The 23941-nt window shown below is 36.1% G+C and overlaps 4 protein-coding genes across 14 annotated transcripts; 1 reads left to right on the forward strand and 3 right to left on the reverse strand.

Moving 5' to 3' along the window:
- Positions 1–2669: 2669 nt before the first annotated feature.
- On the reverse strand, positions 2670–4405 carry LOC117239795. 3 transcript variants are annotated; one of them, XM_033505622.1, is made up of 6 exons: positions 4318–4405; positions 3908–3984; positions 3390–3533; positions 3216–3322; positions 3017–3143; positions 2670–2932 (listed from the first exon to the last, which is right to left on the reverse strand). In XM_033505622.1, the coding sequence occupies exons 2-6, from the start codon at positions 3954–3956 to the stop codon at positions 2850–2852; spliced, it is 510 nt and encodes a 169-aa protein (XP_033361513.1). In that variant the 5' UTR covers positions 3957–3984; positions 4318–4405; the 3' UTR covers positions 2670–2849. The 3 variants fall into 3 exon arrangements, with proteins under 3 accessions (XP_033361513.1, XP_033361510.1, XP_033361509.1); XM_033505619.1 differs by lacking the exons at positions 3908–3984; positions 4318–4405 and adding an exon at positions 3821–3900 and having other exon boundaries at positions 3017–3140; XM_033505618.1 differs by lacking the exons at positions 3908–3984; positions 4318–4405 and adding an exon at positions 3821–3900.
- Positions 4353–8001, reverse strand: LOC117239791 (kanadaptin). 2 transcript variants are annotated; one of them, XM_033505608.1, is made up of 7 exons: positions 7036–8001; positions 6668–6942; positions 6448–6590; positions 5674–5834; positions 5217–5591; positions 4734–5142; positions 4353–4418 (listed from the first exon to the last, which is right to left on the reverse strand). In XM_033505608.1, exons 1-6 carry the CDS (start codon positions 7774–7776, stop codon positions 4762–4764), a joined length of 2076 nt encoding a protein of 691 aa, XP_033361499.1. In that variant the 5' UTR covers positions 7777–8001; the 3' UTR covers positions 4353–4418; positions 4734–4761. The 2 variants fall into 2 exon arrangements, with proteins under 2 accessions (XP_033361499.1, XP_033361498.1); XM_033505607.1 differs by lacking the exon at positions 4353–4418 and having other exon boundaries at positions 4575–5142.
- A 1304-nt stretch (positions 8002–9305) lies between these two features.
- On the reverse strand, positions 9306–17559 carry LOC117239792 (choline/ethanolamine kinase). 4 transcript variants are annotated; one of them, XM_033505610.1, is made up of 7 exons: positions 16747–17559; positions 14243–14369; positions 13800–13912; positions 12725–13204; positions 12379–12625; positions 9828–9992; positions 9414–9723 (listed from the first exon to the last, which is right to left on the reverse strand). In XM_033505610.1, the coding sequence occupies exons 3-7, from the start codon at positions 13910–13912 to the stop codon at positions 9607–9609; spliced, it is 1122 nt and encodes a 373-aa protein (XP_033361501.1). In that variant the 5' UTR covers positions 14243–14369; positions 16747–17559; the 3' UTR covers positions 9414–9606. The 4 variants fall into 4 exon arrangements, with proteins under 4 accessions (XP_033361500.1, XP_033361501.1, XP_033361503.1 ...); XM_033505609.1 differs by lacking the exon at positions 14243–14369 and having other exon boundaries at positions 9306–9723; positions 16747–16815; XM_033505612.1 differs by lacking the exon at positions 16747–17559 and having other exon boundaries at positions 14243–14456.
- A 106-nt stretch (positions 17560–17665) lies between these two features.
- On the forward strand, positions 17666–21488 carry LOC117239793 (aldose 1-epimerase-like). 5 transcript variants are annotated; one of them, XM_033505617.1, is made up of 6 exons: positions 17897–17959; positions 18630–18666; positions 19917–20125; positions 20274–20644; positions 20762–21187; positions 21319–21488. In XM_033505617.1, the coding sequence occupies exons 2-6, from the start codon at positions 18647–18649 to the stop codon at positions 21397–21399; spliced, it is 1107 nt and encodes a 368-aa protein (XP_033361508.1). In that variant the 5' UTR covers positions 17897–17959; positions 18630–18646; the 3' UTR covers positions 21400–21488. The 5 variants fall into 5 exon arrangements, with proteins under 5 accessions (XP_033361505.1, XP_033361506.1, XP_033361508.1 ...); XM_033505614.1 differs by lacking the exon at positions 18630–18666 and having other exon boundaries at positions 17666–17959; XM_033505615.1 differs by lacking the exons at positions 17897–17959; positions 18630–18666 and adding an exon at positions 17676–17842.
- The last annotated feature ends 2453 nt before the right edge of the window (positions 21489–23941 follow it).

The following is a 23941-nucleotide window of genomic DNA, read 5'->3' on the forward strand; positions in this document are numbered from 1 at the left end:
ATTGTAGATCGGCGATCGTCGAACTATATTATATAGTTCTAATGAATGGGTTTATTAATACGTTGAGCGCGGCGCCGGTCCCTGGGGCCGACAGTATTAAAGTTAAAAATAAATGTAGTCATCTCAATGAAATTTATTAAAACACTCTAAACAAAAATGTGGCTGTTGCATTTACACAACTTTTTTGGTCAAATCTTTGGCTATCTTGCGTCCAAGTAGTTTTGAATTGTTATCATAACATCCCGAAGAATATCTTCGCACTTTATGTACGTCTCCTTCCTCTTTGCGTAATTTATGAACGATTCTTCCTTCAACTTGGATATTTGGTTGATTGCCTTTTGCTTTGAAGTGGCGGATCACCCTGTATCAACGTATCACTTGGGCGCTCGCTCACTGCCGGCTAAACGGAAAAGATAGCAATTTCGGCGCCGCGCTCAACGTGTTAACAGGCGTTAACAAGCGTCAAAGAGAAATAACAGACGCTGAACGCACTGCCGAATATCACAATTCGGCAAGACTACGTAGATCGGGTGTGGAGATACGATTCAATGTGTAACATAAGTATATAAAATTATCCGCGCGAGTAACGGTTCGCAAATGAAATTGGTAAATCCGTAGATCGCATATAGAAACATACAAGTATAATCCATCCAGAAAGGCGAGAAACAAGAATAAATGAGGGAAAAGGCTATTAGTAACGAATTAAATTGAAAGAAGGAGAGCGTTCGTTTTCGTAGAGTGTTTAAATAAATGATAAATTTCGAACAACAGTTAGAACAACAGAAAGAGAGAAACGTAGCTACGTAGAACTTATATTTTAAGTATTCACCGTAACAATATTCAAACATTATCTCTGATAGTTTGTTTAGACTGTACACTGAGTTTGCCAAACTTCGTCTTTACGGACTCTATTGACTGGTGGTAAATGGTCCTTTTCTATAGGCACATATGTATGTAGATTCTTTTTGGGAGAAGAAACAAACAAACAAACAAACAAACAAACAAACGAACAAACACCTCCAAATCTGTACATAAATTCGCACTCGAACTCTTCCACAATATGGGAGCAGTTCGATCGATAGTAGTTACTTATTTAGATACCGAAAATATTTCGAGTTCAAGATCGAGAACTCGTGATACTTTTGTCACAGATTATGCGGCAGAGTAAACGATTCTTGAACCGATTCAGTTATACCGAACCATCCTATCAATTTGCAAAGCGAAAAAAGTAATGACGTTATTTTTATAGTTTCTCATATTTGCACGATTGTTACGATGGTTCAAACTGTTTGTATGTATCATATTACGCGTAACACCTTCAACGTTGAACGAAAATATAAGATCGCGTACGGATCACACACACAGACACACACACGCGCGCGCGCGCGCGCGCATGTACACGCACGCATACACCAAATTCTTTTTTCCTTAAACTCGCTTTTATTCGTATCCCCACTATCGCGGGCTTACTGCGCAAACCCTCCCCTCCCCTCCCCTCCCCTCAATCCTTCACCTTCTCAATCCCGTGCCCAATCCTTAATTCTTTCATTCTCGTTTCTCGTGTCGTCTATTGGCCCGTAATTTGAGTTGTCCTGTCTGTCTTAAATTGCCCTTACGCTTATGCGCTTGTCCTTGCGCTCGTCGCATCTCCATTAACTCTCCATTTACTCTACCGACCACCTGCCGAGAATTAAAACGGCAAACGGAATATAACGAGAAACACGTGTCGATGTGTTCTTCCGTTTGTGAAAAGTGAAGAGTGAAAAGTGAAAAGTAAGCAAATTGAATGTAATCCGAACTGTATCGTCTTCGTTGAAATCGATTAAACCAACTTTGTCCCGAACGAGGGAAAGTTTCACGAAAGTTTCGTAAGTGATTTATTATCAATCACTGCCAATAGCTGAATAGTCTCTTGCGAAGATTGGACGCTTTGTTGACCGACTGACAAAAATTGTCGACACGGTAGAATAACGATATATATATTTTATAGTCACAGCGCGCTAATCGTCATATCATTAACATTCGGATCGAAAGATCTAATAACGATAAAAAAACGTTCCCAACACTACGATTCGATAAGTTTCAATTTTACTTGCATCTTTTAGCCACTAGGTCTAAATTAAATCGTGAAGGCTGATAAGTGATTTAGCTTAAATATTCTTTACGTTTTGTAAATAAAGCGCATCAAAGAAACAGAAATTGTTCGTTTGTTCGTAAGCGTTTTCGTAGGCAATAACTTATTTATTATAAAACAAATGCAAGTGATTGTCCACTTTGAACATGTTATTGAAAAGGAAAATATGATACTAATAAAATTGGTCGATACAGACTAGTGTCATACGCGTACAGACAAACACAAGACGCGCACAAATGTAGATAACTAAAAAGTAATAATTATTATTGTCAAGTACTACATATACATATAAAGCGATATACAAAAGCGTTACGCAATATACGAGTAACGATTATTAATAAAAACAAAGAAAAAGTGATGTTGAACATACGAGTATTTTCCAAACTTTTTACGTTCTAAAAGTAATTCATGAAGATTTAAAGGAAAAAACAAACATTTACTTCCTCTTATCCTATTTCCCCTTACATTTAACAAGCTAGAGCTCAAGTTAAACGAAATAATATATAAGAGTCCAAAATAATCTTAGAGCTTCAGGTAATTTAAACATTATATCGGATATATTTAGAAATTTATAGTTTTATTGTAACAGAAGACAACGATCGATAATTATTTACAAAATTTCGTTCGTAAACAAACGATTTTCTTTTTTCAAGTATTCTTATTGAGAATTATGAATACAAAATAAAATTATATTAGTTTTTACGCTTACATGTAATTACCCGCAACTACCCTTTCCGCAACAAGTGCGCTTAGGGGGTCGATATCCTCTAGAACCGTCGCCCATTAATGGGTTGTATCCTGTAATGGTCGGAGAATGTCAGAATTAACGATATCGATCGATATCATTATTTTAAAATCATTATTTTCCACGTGTGTATTTACCCTCCCTTATAGATTTGTGTTTCTTCTCTGTAAAAGGTGGTGAATCGTTGTTCTTCTTTCCTGGTCTATCGCCCATGACATTATTGTCTAAGATTAATTTTGGTATTCCTTTTGCATTTCCTTTCTGCTAGAAAACAAAATAATACGCATATATTCTAAATCCATGTTGGTGCATTTCAAGTTAAGATTCGCAATTTACCTCTGTCCTTTCCTCTTCTGCCACCATACATTTCTGATAATATTCCTCTTGCATTTTTTGTCGTGAAGCTTCTAAACCTATGAGCCTTTCTCGCAACAGATCTGGATCTAAACATATAATAAAATTAGGCAAGTACTTTTGACGAATATGACATAGCCATCTTATGATATTTACTCTTATGATATTTTGCTGCATATTCCTGTTCATTCTTTCTCAACTTCCAATTCGCATATTTTTCCAAAATGTACGGAGATGCCCACCAAATGCAGATTGTAATTCCAATTATATACCATCCAACGGATGCGATAGTACTCCATACTGTATCGATTGTTAAGATGTAATTAAATTAAATTAAATTAAATTAAATTAAATTACTTTGAATTAAATATTTTTCAGTGTTTCAATGTCTTAAAAGGAATTCGTACAACGACATCTTAAAACATAACGCTATCTAGTTAGTAATTATCAATTTTGATTAATAATTTGATACATCTTAATGATATAGCATATTTAGCATATATAGCATAATAAGAGATATTACGTTTAGATAAAAAAAATCGCTGTCATTTTCAATTAAATGAAAATAAATAACTTGTTCGGCTTACTTTGTAAGAATATGTACATCGTAAGAAGTGAAATTTGGACTTGTTGATCTAGGTTATGTTTCATATCTGTTTCACAAATATACATACCTGTTTTAAAATAAGAGATTTCAAATATTTCTCCAACGAAATAATCCATTTTCTGTCTCTTCTAAATAATGCAACACCTATGATTTTAACAACTGTTAATGTTAATAAATCACAAACCACAAATATATTTGATAAATATTAAAATAAAGCGAATATGCAATCTATTGGTTTATAATATGAGAACATGCCAATCACTGTTCAGTTATATCTTATGTTTATATAGATTTTATCTAATAAAACATGATAAAACAGCTATCGTTGTTTATAATTTCACGTATATTTAACTTGATGTACTAAATGTACATGTATCATTTCGATATAAAAAAAGGTTAATTTTCAAAATTTCCACAAATATCAGAATAGAAGAAGCAAAAACAGTTGTAACTATTTTCTTTATTCTTCTATTTTACCTGTTTTTGAATCCGGTTATTCATTCACAACACCCCGTCCGTGTGAACAAACACAACGTCCGTGATCACGATCGAAAATATCCAAAATATTCCAAATGTCACTAGAAACGTAAACGATACAAATAGTCGGTACAAACAGTCGATCGATACATTGAAATGTAACCTCATTCATGTTAATTTGTATATACATAGTACCTTTGATACTACACATATATGTATACATGATATTAATTACAAAAGCACACGTATGTAATAAATTATAATATAATAACGTATTTAATAATCATCATATGGTAACTTGGCAATAAATATTGTACAGTATAGTATTTACAATATCATATATTACACGGTAATAACGTATAAAAAATTCAACAATTTTACAACACATATATTAGACAATTAATACGTATAATTACATATAAATATTGGTAGAACAACTTTTCCTTAATAACCATATTTCTCGTTAAGACTTGTCTTTCCATCACCTGCTTGATCCGATGGCGGAATCCACATGGAATAATTATCTGCATGTATGTCTTGATCGCAGTACATTTTTCTTTGTTCCCGTCGATGTTTTTTCGTCATTTGGATGTTATGCTTTTGCTGCTCCTCGTGTTTCTCGGAAGATTCGTTTTTAATAGTGGTATTAGAGAGTTGCAATTTAAAATTTTCCTTACATAATGAATCATGGGATGGATTTGAAATTGACTCATCATCGTCGTCACTATCGACTTCTTCTACAACTGCTGCTGTATTTGTGTCGGAATTTGCATTTGATTCAAGTAATTCAGTATTGGCAGTTACATACTGCTTTGTTTGTTTCACCTACATAAACATTCCATAAAGGTAGTAGAGTATTGTGGGCAGATTAAATGCGGACAAAGTAAATATTTACTTACCTTTTTGCCGCAAAGTAAGGAGTTATAAATTTTCTTTCGTTCTACTGGTGCGTTTTGCATAAGATGCGCGACTGCTTTAGCCTGACTAATATTTTGATCCATAGTATCGTGGTAAGAAAGAGCTGGTAAATTTGCAGGCTGTGTCAAGTTTAACAGTTTAATCAAACTTGCCTCTTCTTTTCGAAGATTTTGTAATTCCAACTTCATCTTAGCAATGTCACTTTTAGTTAAAGCAAACGAACTTAGACTTGACATAAAAGCGTCTAACGCATCTTCTTCGGTCGTATCATTCTTCGCACTACTAGCAGTCTGCCAATTTTCAATCGAAGTTGACAACTGTGATATTCGTTTTGTAACTTGCTTATGTTTTTCGAGCTAAAATAATAATACCAACGACATTTTTATTTAAATGTTGATTGAAAGTTGCGAAATTAGTGAAGTACTTGCTTCGACTTACCAAGGAATCATACGTTTCTGCTTTTTCTTCCAATTTTCCAGCTAATCTCATTCTCTGTTCACGCTTCCTTTCTATAGAGCCTGTTCTATCCAAAAAATTGTCTTCGTCCGAGTCATAATAATCTTCTGCTTCCCAATTCCTCGTTTTCCTTTTTCTTGCTTCTGTACATACATGTATAAATAAATTCTAAATAAATAAAAAAATAAAATAAAATTCTCTTTTACAATAACCGACCGTTAAACAAAACGGTTTATTTTTACAAGACGATAAAGTTAATTAGTAAAGAGGCATCTGTGTTCAAGTACCGGAGCTCGTCTAATTTAAAAGATGCGAGGAGCGTGTTCCAGATTGGGTTCAGGTGGAAACCGATGTCCTTGTTCATATTGTTTGGACTTTGTCCGGTTTTCATGTGAACACAATCTGGAACACGATCCTCACATTTTTTTAGTCAATCAGCTGAGCAATTAATAGCGCCGGCTAATTCAGCAACACCGATGAACTGGAACATGAACATCACCGTTCCAGTACATGAATGCAGGTATCTTGTTATAGAGAGGGACCACCACCATCACAGACATCAGCTTCAATGCATATTTAGATGCTGAAAAAGCTAATTGCATTGCTGGCAAAAGGTCGAAGGTTTCTGCCCGAAAGCCCCGAACAATGTTGTGTACAACAGTATTAAGTATAGATATGAGTACAAAACATAACGGTATAAGTATGAAAACAGAAGTTAATGTTTATTATAAAGAATTTTATAAACATTATTCTTACCGTGATTTGCTTGCCTTAATAATCCATATTTATCTAAAATTTTGCAAGCTTCCAATGCGCATTGTACAACTGCTTCTTTCTTTTTACCTTTTACAAGGGCTTCTGCTCTCGTCGAATGTCCGACGATATCTTCAGTGGGGAGACTAAATTTTTCACGAGATTAAGCTAATCGTATCATATATTTCTTTCACATTGTTTTCATATGTATGAAAATACTTACTCTACCCAACACAAAAACTGTCCAAATCCCTTTTCTTCTGTTTGATAATGGAGGTCATATCCTTCTCTTTCAAACCATCCTCTAAGAGTTTTCTTGGGATCTTCTAAAACTAAATCGTCATCCGTAATAGAAGCATAGGGATTTTCTTGAAGATCTGTTTCTTCGTCTGCATCTTCTCCCATTCCCCAATCAATGCCTTCACTTTCCTTTTCTTCGATGGATGTTTTACCTTTGTCTTCCATGCACTGTTTTTCCAACTGGGACGCTCTCATTCCCTAGAATATTTTCGTTTCATCTTATATTTGCTTGAAAAATAACTGCATTAGCCGCATATGAAAGGAACAATGTTTGGATAAAAGAAGGAATACCTTTAACTCTGTTAAGCTATACGGAGATTCCTCTTCTTGGTCTCCTGGTGGAGCTTGTAAAATGTACTTTCTCTGGCTGCAACCAAATCTGAGCATATGACCTCCTTGTATCCTTACGTAAACATTAGGTTTTATGCGGTTCCCATTCCAAAAAGTACCATGAGTACTTCCTAGATCGTATACATAGAAACCTTTATCGTTTTCTTTGTCTTGTTCAGATCTGTATTGTAAAACTGCATGATATCTTGAAATAGTAGGATGAACAAGAGATAAATGGCACAAAGGTAAACGCCCAACAAGATAGAAATTTTGTTCGTTGAGTGAAATTGTCTCGATGATCATTCCAGATTTGAGTACTTCCATCATATAATTCCCTTCCGGCTTTCCTCCCCAAGATGGTTCTACATACGGGAAAGGTTGATCTTGCGAATGTTTTTGAGATTTTATATCACGCTCTGAGCTTTTGGAACTTTTATATGTCGGACAAGAACGTTTTGGACCAATTAATACAGTCGGTTTCTTGAAAGTTGCAATATTATCAACATCATTGAGACCTTTAGACAAGTCATTTGTTGAATATTCTTTCGTCGAAGCTGCAAGCTCTATGCTATTTTCCGATGTATCGGAAGAATTAGAGATGTTAGTAGTAGGCAGTTCTTCATTGTTTACTTCAGCTTGTATATTGCTTTCATCATTGTTGAAATGAATGTTGGGCATAAGGTTGTGTGACGTAGTTTCCATAGTTTTTATCGTTTGTAAGAAAGAAGTAGAAGGCCAATATTAAACGTTGTAAACAGTTGTCAGTTTCCGGGAAGAAATTAAAACTTCTTCCAATTAACTTTAAACCGACACCAGTCAACGTCAACGTTCGTTTATATAACCTCAACTGACTGTACATGCAATAACCTCAACTAACCTTGTATACGTATTAACTAAAAACTCGAGGTGCACGCTACATGCGTGAGTCGTGAAAATGGCATTGTATACAACGATTGCCAACTTACGGAGATAAAAGAAAATGAAATACGACATATGTAATATAATATGAAATGTATGCAGATATGTACATCACGATATAATTATGAACTCTATTTTCATCGAAAGAAATGACAGATATTTGTTTTTCTGCAGAATTATTTATTAGTATTTGAGGAAAAGGATGGTAAGAACGAAAAGAATGGAAATAGTTTCTTTCAACTTTATTAAAATATTGTTTTTTGTTGAACCGAGAAACATGTCGCACTAATGAAAAATACGCGATATCACGGTGTGGAAGAATTAGAAATAAAACGCAAATATCATTGGATAATCACGAAGAAAAATACCGATGAACAATAATATCTTGATATCAGCACTTGTCGCAGATACATACGTTCAATAACGATGATCAGTTTATTTACTATGTATGCTTTCGTTTTTTAGCATGAATGTTCTTAGCTCGTGCAAAGAAAATCCGATACAAACGCAATTAAGTACATATATATATACATATATACGCGAGACGCGATCGAAAGTACGATTTGGCTGTTTAACACGTTAAGCGTACAAAGTTTCCTATTTCAATTCTAATAATGATTCGTCCCAGGTACAACAAAATCGTAGTTATGTACAAATCATCTACGTACATACATACATGCGTACATACTTATACATGTACACGTACGTATGTATGCGTATATGCACGTATATGTGTATATATGTATAATGTAATTATAAACGGTAGGAATACTCGATCCTTTTGATTTCCAGTATCCGACTAAAAATATCGATAGCTGACTTGAAAGTTGAGCAGCATTTCCCTGAAAAGTTTAAGATGTCAGGACGATATCGTACGCATTTCTTATCTTATATCACATTTGTAATTCGTAAGCCAGGGTTGTCCATGGGAGAGATCCTTTTCTATTTGCGTAGTCCCCATACTGCTTTTATAGGGCGAAGGGAGTACATTATGAGAAACTGGGAGACGATTCTTTCGGTCATATTAATTAATCACACGTCGCCATGGTATCCACATAGTAGTCGCGATGGTATCCGCATAGTAGTCGCGATGGTATCCATCGAGAATGAAAACGACACGAAACGAAACGAAACGAAACGAAATTGCACGTGATAGTTTGCGTAGGCAAGTCTATCGTAGTAGTAAGGCATCGTCTCGTTTCTTTCCTTTCTCTCTCCTTTTTTCTCTTTTCACGTTTCTTAACAGCCTAACCCCTTCCCTTCATTCCTATTCCCTCGTGCTCACTCTCCCCTTCACTCTCTCCTTCTCTCGCGTTGCCTCTGTCTCGGCCACTTGCGTGCATGCGTTCAATGCGTTGCTCGTCATTCTTCCACTTGTCTACACGTTGGCTTTCACATCTTGCTTTGTTCCGGCTTTTTCCTTTCGCTCTTCTTTTCTCTTTTCTTCTTTTTGTTGAAAACCGCAAACATGTATCACGAAACAACGGTAAATCGTGATTCTGACAAGATACGTAATTACGAGCGCATGAAAATATGGTAGGTAAACTTTTATTTGTCACGTTACGTTGCAGAAAGGAAACAGTCTTCGTCGTAACGATCATGCGCTCGATTTGTTCAATCTACGGTTATTTTTTCAGCAGTATCATCGTTGTCTATCGTCGGTGATCCTCCAGAAGCCATAATCTTCTCTTTTAAATACTGGTAATTTTTTAATCTAGAAACTGCATAATCCTGCAACAATGGAAATAGAAGGAAATGATTGGAGAAGATAGGCAAAAGAACAAAGGTAATGAGAGAAAAGCATAAAATACGGATACACCGTGTCGTGAGCATACCCAATAGCCAAATGGAATTTCTGATAATTTGGCGTTGACGATACTCCAAAGACCCCAAAATAAGTGACTAGCCAAAGAGAATATCTTGATTTCCATCATGATTCGTTCCTCTTCCGGTGATCCTTCTTTGCCGACTGTTCTTAAGTAACTTCTTATAAAGTTGAGCTGTCAAAGAATATAAAATTGCTAAACGTACAATACGATCGTTTATCGAAAGTAATTGAAAGATGAATTTGAACAGATAGAAGGTGGTATACATATATGTATATATAGACATATATACATACGCGAGCCAAAAATATACCTATACGTATGTAAATATGTATACATATATACATTTATATATGTATGTATGTCCGAAATACAGGATAAAGTTTAAAAGCTTTTCTGTAAAGAGAAAACATCTACAGTGAAAAGTAGCTCGAAAGTGGTACGTAGATTTAAACGGTTTGAGAAATCGAGTCAATTGCAATCGGAATAAACATGCGTTCATAGGGACACTCTAATTGAATACGGTAGACGGATATTTAAATGCGGTGAGAGAAGTGTCTTAATTGGAAATAACGCGATTTTACCACCCATAAGACACTGTACATTTATCGAGTAATGTAGATTATGGATCGACTATCGAGAGTGCGTGTAGAAGTACTCTAGAGTCGTAGATGCGCAGGTACGGGACTGATGTTGCAAAGGTGGGTGATGGCACCGGTCGTTCTGGTTCCACAACGTACGGTGCGAGACGGGATCCATAGCATAGCAGTGGCACAGATCGATATTGCCATCCCCGTTATTCCGATTTCCGATTAGCCGATCAGGCAGGCATCAGCCTTGTCTCACCGAATCGTGGTCCTGTGAAACTAATATATACACACGCAACACACGCCAACCAGCTCCTCGATCTGCTCTCGATAACTCTTGAACTCGCTTGACCGAGTAGATATAGGTATACGTATGCATCGCATACGATCGAACTTGGTCTTGCGCTTTTAATTTGTCAACCTCAAAGACAATGAAGGAAAAGCGGGAAAAAGATAGAGAAGAAGAAACAAGTTAATAAGGGAATTGGGTGGAACGACGGCGACAGCGACAAAATGGTGATGGTGGCAAACGGTGGCGGTGACGTAACAATGGCGGTGGCGGTGGCGGTGGACGGTGTGGCGGTGGCGGTGGCGGTGGCGGTGGCGGTGGCGGTGGGCGGTGGGCGGTGGACGGTGGCAAAGCGGTGGCGGTGGCAGTGTCTTTCAATCAACAATCAAACAAAATGTGAAATGGAAACGAGTAAACGAAATGTAATCACGAAATGCAATTAACGAAATGAAATCGCCGAAATGCTGAACAAAACAGTGCCAATGCTGAAACAATGCGAAATGCTGAAAATGCAATGCTGGTAACAGTACAAAATGTAGAGCAATTGAAATGCTTTCAAAGTAAACAATACAATGCGAAATGCAATGCTTAATGCTTTAATCTGAAACAGTAAACAGTGAACAATGTCAATGGGCTTAGAAACAATGTAATCAATGCTGAAGTCAGTAAGCAATGAACAATCGTCGCAAAATGCTGAAAGTAAAACAGTGAACGAAATGCTGAATGCCAATCATAATCTGAAATAACAGTAAAACAATGCTCTTTGCTGAAATCGCAATGCGCAATGTAATGCTGTCGCAAAATCGACAAGTAACAATAAACGAAAATGCCGAAAAATGCTAATGCAAAACAATCATAATCTTTTTTCTTGGTTGAGGGCGTTGGCGTTGAGAAACAATGCTGAAATAAACAATGCTTAGGGCACGAAATAAACGAAAGTGGGCGAACAGTAAACGAGGCAGTGGGCAGTGGCAGTGGCAGTGGCAGTGGGCAGTGGCAGTGGGCAGTGGCAGTGGGCAGTGGGCAGTGGGCAGTGGCAGTGGCAGTGGCAGTGGCAGTGGCAGTGGCAGTGGCAGCGACTTTGACGGTAACGGTGAAAATTACAGCGACGGCGGCGAAGTCAAATATGGGACAAAGGGAATTTTATTTGTCTATGTCAATCTCAATTTTGGTTGACAAATCACGATTGCCTTCTATTTTCACTCTAGTTATTTGTCGACGGTGCGAGGAAAAAATTATAAAATTATAAATGGAACCGATCCTTTCTTTCGCAATGCATACGAATATTTTACGATTTGATTCGATCATTGTTCAAAGTCGACGTAGAATTTCGAACGAATACATTTCTCGGTTTCTGTTTGTTTTTTGAAATGCGTTAAGTATGTATGTGTCATCGTTCAAATGGACGCAGTTGCAAGGTATCGCTATCGATATATGTATGTATATGTAACCGATTAAAAAATGTATCGACCGATGGAGTAAAATTGTGTAATCATGTAACAAGTGCGGGGTAACGGTAACAGGGGATCCCTGGGGGGATTTTGTATGTATGTAATTCGTTTGTTCGTCTCCATGAGGGCGCAAGACAAGTTGAACGACGGAACGAAGGATAAGAAAACGCGACGATCTTACCATGATTCTTTCTTTGTAAATGTTTCGAAAGATGAAATACTCCAACATTTACCTTTTGCTCTTTTGTAGGACCAGATGCTGCGCGTTCATGAAAGAAAGGATATTCCGCTGCTGTATAATCGTACTGCCATTCCACGAAATGATTTGCTATGTCGAATGCTCGATAATTATAAGAGCAATATTCAAAGTCGATAAGAACTAGTTCTGGTTTCCGTGTATTTTGCCGTAGCAATATATTACCCTCTTGCATATCGTTGTGACAAAAAACAACTGGATATTTATGTCGGGTTGCGAGAGATCTGAAAAATAGGTTCCTTACCGTTAATACAAACTACAGTGTACTAAATTGCTACTACGTTTCGTCGATTCTGCAGCCTCTCCTTCCCCCGTTTCCTCACCTGAACCACTTGATCTCGTGATCTAGGTCGATCGCTCGTATCGCGTTGACGTTTTTCAAATGTCGAGCATCGACGTCCTCGATATTTTCTAATATGTCGGTAGTCGTGTCCAACCATTTGGTCATAGTATCCCAAAGCCAAGTTGGTTCTTTGCTTATCGGAACCTGCATGCTATGTATCTGGGCCATTTTTTCGGCAATCATGCAGCTTAAAATCGGATCCGCCAATTCATCGGTAAGCAACGGTCTCGCCGGTATGTATTCTTCTATTCGACCACCGGGAAATATACCGTGTAACTTGGGTCCGAGTCGTCTTTCCGACAGTAACGTGAATATGACCGATTCGGTGATCAGCCCTTCCAAAGCTCTTTCCCCGTGTATCTGACCGTACAGTCGCAATAAGACTTGTCGTGGTTCGCCTCGAATCGGAACGGTTCCATCGGGTAACTGGACATTGTACAACCAATTGCTTAATCCGCCGCTGTAAAATATCGAATAATATCCTCGTATTTAGAATATTCGTATGATGCGCATCTTTCGCCAATCATTCTTACCACTGATCGACACATTTTCTCACAAGCACATACAATACAGGTTACTAGCACACTATCACGTAATATGTATATTTCAATATGTATATTTATATTACGTGTATGTATACACGTATTTATTGATATTGTGAAACGAACACGAATATACAATATACATATTGTGCGTAATACTTATGTAGTGTTGTGGAAAGATGCATATTCTACATATGCAACTGCAACACAGTTTCGATTTGAGAAACGGTTGATCGACGTTTCGTCTGGCTTAAGATTGCGGCACAGCGTATTATCTGCTTGACGCTTTACTTTACGATCGGTCAGAGTCTCCCCTTTGTCTCAGATTTTCCCCTTTGAATCGTACATGCGAGTAGATTACAAGAGGAAATCGTGCAAACACCAGAGAACTAAGAAGTCGATATCGAAGAATGCGAAATGAAAAGTAAACGCGAATTGAAAGAGTATCATCGGTCGTCAAAAGCGATACTGTGGAATACTGTGAAATGTAATATATTCAACGTCAATACTAACCTGATACGTTTCAATGTCATGTTTTCCGCGGTAACGTGTTTCCAAACTCCGTGGAGGTAATCGCGGCATATGCGCGCTGCCATTTCCCGCATCTCTGGATTCTCCTCGGACATCTGATATAAAAGAGACAGAACAAAGCTGAATCATCGTCTATAGTCGATGCAACGAATGCTTAACAATAAGGATTTCGAAATACGTCTAATAAATAGCATTTCACGGCGGACTGACCAATTAACGATGCACCTACTACGTAAAATATACATTTTACGTAAACATACGTTTTGGGGAACTCTGTTCCCCTGTTTTACGCTTTATCTCGTTTATCCTTGAATAAATGCTCTGGTATGATCGACCGAACGTTAGCCATTAAATATGAAAATCAAAGACCGAACGAATCTACTAATCGTTCTAACGTCGTTTCTTCTCGTATCACTGCACCGTACCCACAACAAGGATCGTCCTTTTTCTTTTTTCTCCCGTTGTTCTCCTTCCAAGGTGGAACACGCCCCTCGAAGATCTAAATTCGTGAAACGCGCCGTTTCGATGGGATACAGCAGGCGCGACACGATTCTGAAACAGGTGGATCCGTTCCTATTGTCGCGATACAAAACTGGATGTGCAAACGCATCGAGCAAGTGTATCGCATCATTACTGCCATCACCGACGGTGTGCAGGTCGTTGCGAGACTTGCGCGAAAATAACGATCGATATTTCGTCCTACGTGCGAGTATGTACTTATGTACTTGCTACGCGGTCATTTCTTCCTGCTGCACTGCGACCGACACAACATACGAGATACATACATCTGGTATTAAACACGCGAGGCGGAAAAGAAACAGGATCGATAAACAGATACTATATTTTACGCGACCATTCCATCTTTTCATGTATACGTACAATATACATATATCGGCAGACGGGTTATTCGATGGTGTTAAATAGCTTGTTTCACGAGTTGATCGGTGGACGGGACGCGAAACGGCGCCATGCGGCATGCTAAATTTTACCGAGCGAGCAATTGTTACAACAAACGTTTCAATTTCACTTTCCAACTTTCCATCTGAATCGGCTTGCTTCGTATTTTAAATAATTATTCATTGTTAGCATAGTAAAAATTACATTCGATATCAGGTCTACAAATAGACAACTCATTGTAATTTCCCCAATTAATCTTTTTTTCATGTTAAACAAACAAGTGTACGCGTGTATGAATAACGGAAATACCTATCTATGCGGAAATATTTGATCATTTCGTGCGCGTAGTAAGACAGGGGACAAATAGCACGGCCAATTTTAGAAACACGTTAAACTTCGCGAAAAGTCTCGGCTTAACGAAATTAAATACAAGTTTATTACTACGTTACAGTTATCTGTCGTTTGCGATCTTGCCATCTACACATATCTTTATTCTCATTTCTCTTTACAAATAAAATATGTACTCGACTATAATAATATAATGATAACGTAGTTATGATAGTTATGATCGTTGCCAGCATCGTGTCTCGTATCGATGTAAATTTAATCGGCTTAATCGTCAGATAGAACTGCTTTCGGAAACTTTTCTTACAATTAGCACCTTTCGATTATATAATCATTGAACGCAATCAGTGAGCTGTTAAAGTTCAAGATAAAAGGAATTATTGTTCGTTAGAAGCACCACAGTGACCCTGATAGTGATACTAGATAAGCGATAGTAGACAATCGTACTAGATTTAGGGATCAAATGTAATATTCTAAAACGCTTCGAAATGCGCGAATCACCCAATGCAATGTGTCGAACAGAAATGATTAGTAATCCATCCCATTTAACTTGAACGATCGTATCGTGTTACGATATAGCTGACCAGCTGTTGTATTATAAGGCAGAGAAGAAAAATGTGGAAGAAAAAAGGAGAAAGAAAATAGTAGAAGGCCGAATACTAAATTCGAATGCACGTTTCTTTATCTACGGAAACAAATTGTCACATGTATTTCCATCTCTTTCTTTAAATACGGTCAATCACGATAATCTTCTCAGCCCCTTCTTCTCGAAGATAATTTCAAGCACCTTTATAATAAAACGCATTGACAACAAATAATTAGAACGTATCACGGTCATCCCGTCTTTATCGATAGATCGAGCGATCACAATGATGAACGATTGCTAAAATGTTATTTCCCGTTGGTAACACCAACCGCCAGAATTCGACATAACGTTCCTCACTCGCCTCTTGACCGTCACAGCCATCACCTCGTAAAGAAACGTTCACTACGCTAGACTTATTACATACCCGCATCTATACTGCGAACAGCTATATAATTATTCGACAAGATGCTTACATACGAAATTTGTACTATAATAATCACCGTTTTCAATTCAATGACGATATATAGACATGATCGATAAAAAAAAAAGCACGATGTCTACGATTTATTTAGTCGCTTACAAAATCGATTAAATACCTGTTTTACCTCCTTAATGATACATCGCTGATATGTCTACAATCAACAGTGTAAAATACATAATGTCACCGTTTTGTTTCTTAAAGTTTCGTATTTTATCTCGAGTTTTCCTAGTTAGTTCCTATAGTTTCCCTATTCGTTATACATTTATTGAAAAATTCAATTATTAACTACATACATCTCGACGTGCATAATGTATTCACAGTGCTGCGATTATATTTATCTACAGTCTACGATAAAGATAAAACCGGTCCTGTGTGTCATTGAATTTCGACAAATGCTGATGCAATGGATACGTGAAAAAATTTGCCGCGATAAAAAAGGTTTGTGAAAGGGAAAAAGAGTTTGTAATTGTATGAAATGTTGGTTTTGCCTATATGTAAAGGTTATCTAGACCTTTATAGCGTCGAATTCGAACATTGTGTAAAACAACAGCAAAGAGAACACTAAAAATCACATGTTGGCACAAGCATAATTGTTAGAATTGTAGATATTATATACACACCTTGTTTCCCAGACCCATCTTATCGATTGTTGTTACTCGAAAAATTTGCAGCGTCGATAAATCTTGCATAAATGGTCAACTCCCACTACTTCTACGCACGTCTTTTTTAACGGCTTAATTCTGCTTGAACGTTGACACTTAGCTATTTAGCACTTGGTGTTTAATGTTTCATGAACGTAGAACGAAACTGATGTTAGAACTAATCGTGGCACGCTATCAGATACGGGGCACGGGTACCATTAAAACAAGGGGGAGGGAAAACAGGAGGGGGCAAAGGTAGAAAAAGAGAGAGATGTGCGTTTAAGAAAAACAAAATTCTAGGTACTGTGTTGGTAGAAACTCTCTGCCGCTTCCAACACTGCTTTTCCTTTGATTTCGATTTCGATGATTGGTTGAATCTCCGTCTCGCTTACACTGCCACGTACAAAACCTGGGACGATGATCGATCGACTCGATTTACTTATATTTTATTAATATTTGAAAAAAATCGTAATCGACAATGATTACACTGACAATGTAAAAATATGTTTATTCCTATTGTATATAAAACTATATAAAAGAAGATTTACAATTTTATAGACGTTCACAAATCGGCTACAAACAAACAGGCGTACTCTGTTCACGTATTTATTCTTTTTACGTGACTCTTGTTTCAAATACACTAGAACACATTTACAAAACAAAGAACAAATAACTCGTTCGCGCATATAACTCCAACTCGTGCACAAATTGACACAAATATGCGACACAATTCAAGGAAAAAGCTTCGACGCGTAATATACGCATTATAGATGACCAATAGTATCTGGATTTCTCCTACGTTCCTACTTCTCTTTTACGTTTGAACGATGGTAGCGCCGCTGAGATGTACAATTTCATTATCCACAGAGGAAGTATTATATATATATATAAGAGCGCTTGTTTACACCATTCGTGCCTAAGCTGAATTTGCTTTCTATGAACTCAGCTGTAACATTTTATTTTGTCTTGAGGAACAATTCCGACTTGTTGGTGAAATAATACGAAGAATTCGAGTACAGAGTCCAAAACTGTGAACACTACGAGAAACAGAAATAATCATCAGTTGTCAGCGCAAGTAAGCTTGGACGAAATTTGGCAAGAACCTCCGTTCCGCTCTTCTGTTTTTGAATTAATATAATTTCGAAATTTCGAAACGTTATTGTCAGCACGCTGCATCGTATACAGCCAAAAGGTATATATTAGTGTTTCTGTTATACATGCATATGTATTTATCACATGAAACACAAAGAAAAAAAGTCGAAACAAAAACGAACTCTATCTGTGTATATCTAAGCAAATTCGTTCGTCAAACTGTTGCAACAACATATATATACGTACATGTAAATACATTTAAATGTTGATTTAAATGTTGTATATATATATATCATAATTCAGTTCAAAAGTGAACTTTTTTTGAACAAAACTCCTTTCTATCTCGTTTCGCTATTTTGTCCTGTAATTGCAACTTCAATATGTAGAAAGCAAAATACATGTTATCTCGAATAACAATTTATTTTTGATGAGGCCATCGAAAACAAACGACGATAACAACACACTATTAAGTTACTCGATATATCGAGAGGACACGTAAATTTTGTTCCGTCCAGGCTACTAGGCTATCCAAAAAATTTCGTTTTTATTTCCCCGTTTCGACGAATATGACGAACACAATGAGAATACTCGAAGGAAATTGAAATTATTTACTAAAAAGATTCTAGAATCTTAACATGTAGATAGAGAAAATTCTTACGTTAAGATATCGCAGATATACTACGATCGGTCGGGTTTACCACATAATCAAAACAGATTAGATAAATTCTTTTTCTGATTCTTTTTTCTTCCTTTTCTTTCTTTTCTTTCAGAATCATATAAGTTACGTATGTATGTTCCAGTTGAGAGGTAAATATATGATCATTTATTTTATCTTAATTGTTTTTAATCTCAATGAAAGAAAATATAATCATCCAATGACAAAAAGATAGGAGGTACGCGCGACGTGTATTTATATGAACATCGTGACGAGAGACATTTAGAGAGAGATCTTTAGTGCTTTGTTGAATAAGTTGGTTACAGTGCTGCCATACTGCTGTCATCATGCAATTTTCTCGTTGTGTGGCAATAACAGCTTGTTTGTTATTTATGTAAGATCACAATTACCTTTAACTTTAAGGATAAAAACTATAAATAATTTGTATAATGTTGAATCGCATTCTCTTTTTAAAGAGCGTGCGTTAACTATACATATATGTATATATGTACGTTTGTATGTATATGTAATACCAGGTAGTACATATGTATATAGCTTGTCCAACGAGACATGGCAGTAGATGTAAACGGTTGCAGTCGCGGTAATCAAAATTTTGTTTACGTTTACTGCTTCGTCTCGTTAGCGTCAAAGCAAGCTGTCAAATACTCTAAAAACGTTCACTGAATTCCTAAAGTTAAGAGTTGTGTTTTCGGATTCTAAGCATTGAAAGCTATCAAATAGTGTTGCGTGGCCGTTCAGAGACTTGAGGAATTTCAGACTGGATCGTTGCCCGTGGAGTGCTAAAGTACTCTGCCACTGTTTATGAGTTTTGGATTAAGCAAACTTGAATAATTAACGAATGATCTAGAAAGAATACAGAAAGAAACACGAACTTGAATGAATTAATTATTTTAATTAAGTTATTTTGAAACAAATAACTATATTTTAATAAACTAATTACAGATTGAGAAATCTTTAATCTATTATGATTTCCACGATTTTAGAATAGCATCCGGACATCGGAATTAGCTTTACAATTTTGTTTCTCCTGTCTTCTTTCGGTCTATTTATGTCTTCGGTTTTTACGTAACAAACGCAATTTGTTTATGATCTGATAAGAACAATTGTTATTAACTAATATCAATAACAATTGTTCCCATCGGAGCTTATCGTATAGTAGAGTGGGCGGTTTATGCCTTGGCAATGTTCTTTTCTATGGTAATTTAAATAAATATTGAAATCGGAGAATGATTAGAATTATCACTGATAGAAAACAAAAAATGGCAATAATTTTATTTCCATTAAGACGAACTTTAGCCTCCGTGCGTGCGTGCGTGCGTGCATTATATAAATATAAATATTGCAATCGATGTTTCGTACACATAATTTCCGTACCGATTAGATCGATTATGGATTCGAATGGTGAACAATTAATATCTTGTACAAAATGGGGATCTGTCGATGGTCAAAGCATTGAGAAGTACACTTTAAAAAATAACGCGGGTCAGGAGGTGGACATCGTAACGTACGGCGCAACAATAACATCTATTAGAACTCCAGACAAAGATGGAAGAATAGCAGACGTCGTTTTAGGTTTCGATAAAGTAGAAGGTATAGGGCAATTTTTTGCGTTTGTATACATATTTGATTCATGCGCGTAATGGATTTTAATATTAACCTTTGATTTCAAATAATATACATACATATTTGTTCACTCTTTCATTCTTTTCTTTTTCCTTTCGAGCGATTTCTTTTGTAGATTACTTGTCCACGGTTTATAAACCGTATTTTGGTGCGACGATAGGAAGAGTCGCGAACCGTATAAAAAATGGAGAATTCACATTGAACGGGAAAAGGTATCATGTATCTAAGAATGCAGGACAAAATAGTCTTCACGGTGGCTTTAAAGGATGGAGTTCGAAAATATGGAATGCCGCTATTCAGTATAACCAGCTTGTACTTTCTTTGCTAAGCGAGGACGGTGACGAAGGTTATCCTGGAGATGCAATAGCTTCGGTCACTTTTCAATTAACCATCGATGGAGAGTTACGCATCGAGATGAAAGTTTTCGTCACCAAAGCTACTCCTATTAACTTGACTAATCATAGTTACTTCAATCTAGCTGGTCATGTTCGTAAATCAATCAGTTTAGAAATTTATTATGTTTTATGCCTTCGATGACAAGATTCGTTTCTTTTCGTATATTCTGATTTTCATTGTAATTAGCTTTAATTGGATACATTTCAGAATGGTAACGCAAGCGAACTATACAAACATCAGTTTACTTTAAATGCGGATCATTGGACAGTCACCGACACAGAAAGTATTCCTACTGGAGAAATACGATCGGTCCTCGGTACCGTGATGGACTTGAGAAACTCAACCATACTCGGAGATGTCATTGACAAAGTACCAGGTGGTGGATACGATTATAATTTTTGTTTAAGAGTAAACGATACCGCAAACGAAAGAAACCTCGTTGCCAAAGTTTTACATCCTACTTCTGGAAGATATTTACAAGTTTTTTCGAATCAGCCTGGAGTGCAATTTTATACAGCCAACTTTTTACCCGAACGCCAGACCCCGGGTATTAGGGGGAAAAACGGAACCACATACTTCAAACATGGTGCATTCTGTTTAGAAACACAAAATTATCCGGATGCAGTCAATCAAGTAAGTGTGAGAATTAAGGTTTAAGGCCAAATGATATTTTTCAGTTATAAATGACTAAAAAATGGTAAACAAACTAAATCTACACTTCGATATATCATTTCAAGTTAATATCTTTGCTTTATTACTTACAGAAAAATTTTCCAAATAGCATACTTGAACCTGGACAGCTTTATCGTCATACTGTTATATACAAGTTTGGAGTAGTAGCATAAAAAATACATACTTATTCTCTGTATATGATACAATTGTATTTTGACTATTATGTCCTAATCATTGGAATAAAAGTATGTTATGCATTACATTCTTTCCTAATACATACTTAAATTATATAAATAATTATATAGACAAGGAGGGTGGAAGATTAATTTCCAACGGAGAATGACTTTTTTCATCAGACATAGAATTCATATTAGCTAATAATCTTTCTTCGCGTTGCTCTATTACTGGTGCAGTTGGAGGTGTATAACGGCAGGATATAAACCCTTCTAAATAATATCCAATAACAGCAATAGGGATAGATAGCAATTTTTGAGTAATGGAAAGTCTATTAATAAAAAACATCATCTGAAATAAAAACACACGTTGAATATACATTTTGCCATTCTTTTATATTTATAATTTATCTCGTTGGCTGTCATAATGAAATTTGTGATAATGATTTTAATGAAATGGTCATATTGATACACGGTGTGGATTATTGTATTTCGATATTTTGCTTTTAGTTTTCTTACCTTTTACAGCTTCGAGAAAATAGGTTATATTATACGTTCCTGCCTGACATATGTATACTTGCTAAGTTTTATACGCATAGGTCATGTATGTATATAAGTCGATCGACTTGACTTTCTGATATCGAACGTTTAACAACGTTTAAATAAACGACCTTGTCGCACTTGCACAAATTGCTGTAAATGTTTACGTAAAATATTTACTTGTTACAACACTATGATATTGATGCTATCAGACGTGACGAGATTCTAAACTCTAAAGTATCAAACTATAATTTTTTGTAAACTTTAAAGAGGACATATTATTAATGACGCGGCGTAGACCGATACTCATTGATATCTTTTAACGATTGAATGAATAGAAAATGGTTAACAGTATGGGAAAGCGGGAAAACGAATATGACAACATATTGGTGCAAAATGTATGATTGTAGGTTAATAAGTGAGAATAAGCCAGTACGTACGCACTTACGACGACGGAGACGATGGAGACACAGTCAATACGATGTAATGAATGATGATGTAATGAAACTGATTTTAGAGTTTTCATGTCGTCAGTGTACGTCAGTTATTTATTATTTAATATATTTAACATTTTTCGTGGATTAAACTTCGATATTAACTGTGATATTAAAAAAAAATATAGTTATCAATCACTAAAAATAAAAATTTGGTAGTTTTTCATTTCATTTGTACTTATATTGCACGAGATTATCTGTCTGTTTTCAATTATCGTTGAGTAAACATATCCCTTGTGATTACACGCGATAGTCCTTAAAACATAATTACGCACATATACATATATATGCATTGGTAGTTTTATAAGTCATTTATTTCTCTCTGTAATCTATTAAAAGTTTCAAAGTAAATTAATGAACCTGATTTGACATTTATGGAAAATATGTATGTTTTCATACAGAATAGATGTGTGCAATATTTACGCGCGGAATTTGTAACTTTTCAATACGTCTTACGGTTCCTTAATTTTCAATAAAATATTTCGTATTCGCTCAAACGATGCATCAATGACAAGTTCTATGTAGTTTCGAAAACAAAACGCACACTGTTTCTTGATTTTTAACAGAGTGCGAACTTTCAAAGTGAATGGTATAAGTAACCTACGATACTTTTCTATTATAGATTAGAGATACATTCAAATATACTAGATTATAGAGATACATCCAATGAGCTGTATTATGCGTATTTGTTTACATTCAAACGTACACTTTATCTTCAATTACAGATTCATTACCGATTTACACACAGTATATTCAACGTCGCTGGCACTTTTCCATCGTAAAGTTACGTACGTTCGCACAAAAAATTTTGGATGAGTTGAGAGATGAAGTTTGGAAACGCGAGTGCACGAACAAGTGTAGTATGACGATACACATATTCGTGTGTATACGTACACAGATTAATATGCACTCGATAGACTCGCGTATCACTCCGTTCCTCATTTCGTCTACGATAATCCCGTAGTTTTTGCTCGCGCATACTGCACACTTGTTTTCATATTGCGAAATTATTCTCGTGACATTAACTTAAAGCTATCTCATCGTATCTTTAACGTTATTTCGATCATTGCACAAAATAAATCCTAAACTATTTTGTACAAGTATAATATTTATAACTCTATGCGCAAATTTGGTTTCATTAATAGAATACTAAAGGATTCTACTTGACTAGTTTTATGCATCACTATGTTTGTTTCGATTGCGGATTTGTAAGTGTTTGGAAAAATCGCGTTATCGGGAAGTGCAAGACAAATACGCGTGATTATATGTAATCTAACTATAACATTCTCTTCGAGTACTTATTTATTAATACAGTTTTTTCATCGCTTAAATCTTGATGACGAAAAATTTGTCAACCAATCGAAGAAGGCTTGCTTATATTGACAAGTGATTAATCGTGATCTCGTAATTGAATTCATCTATCTTTCGTGGCAGCCTTAATACAAGCAGTTAGCTAATACGTTACACATCCATAAAACGATAATTCGGACGAGATATACATTTGCTCG

This window comes from Bombus vosnesenskii, unplaced genomic scaffold (assembly GCF_011952255.1).
Source record: "Bombus vosnesenskii isolate JDL3184/JDL3185 unplaced genomic scaffold, Bvos_JDL3184-5_v1.1 scf7180000014233, whole genome shotgun sequence".
In the NCBI taxonomy this organism is placed as follows: domain Eukaryota; kingdom Metazoa; phylum Arthropoda; class Insecta; order Hymenoptera; family Apidae; genus Bombus; species Bombus vosnesenskii.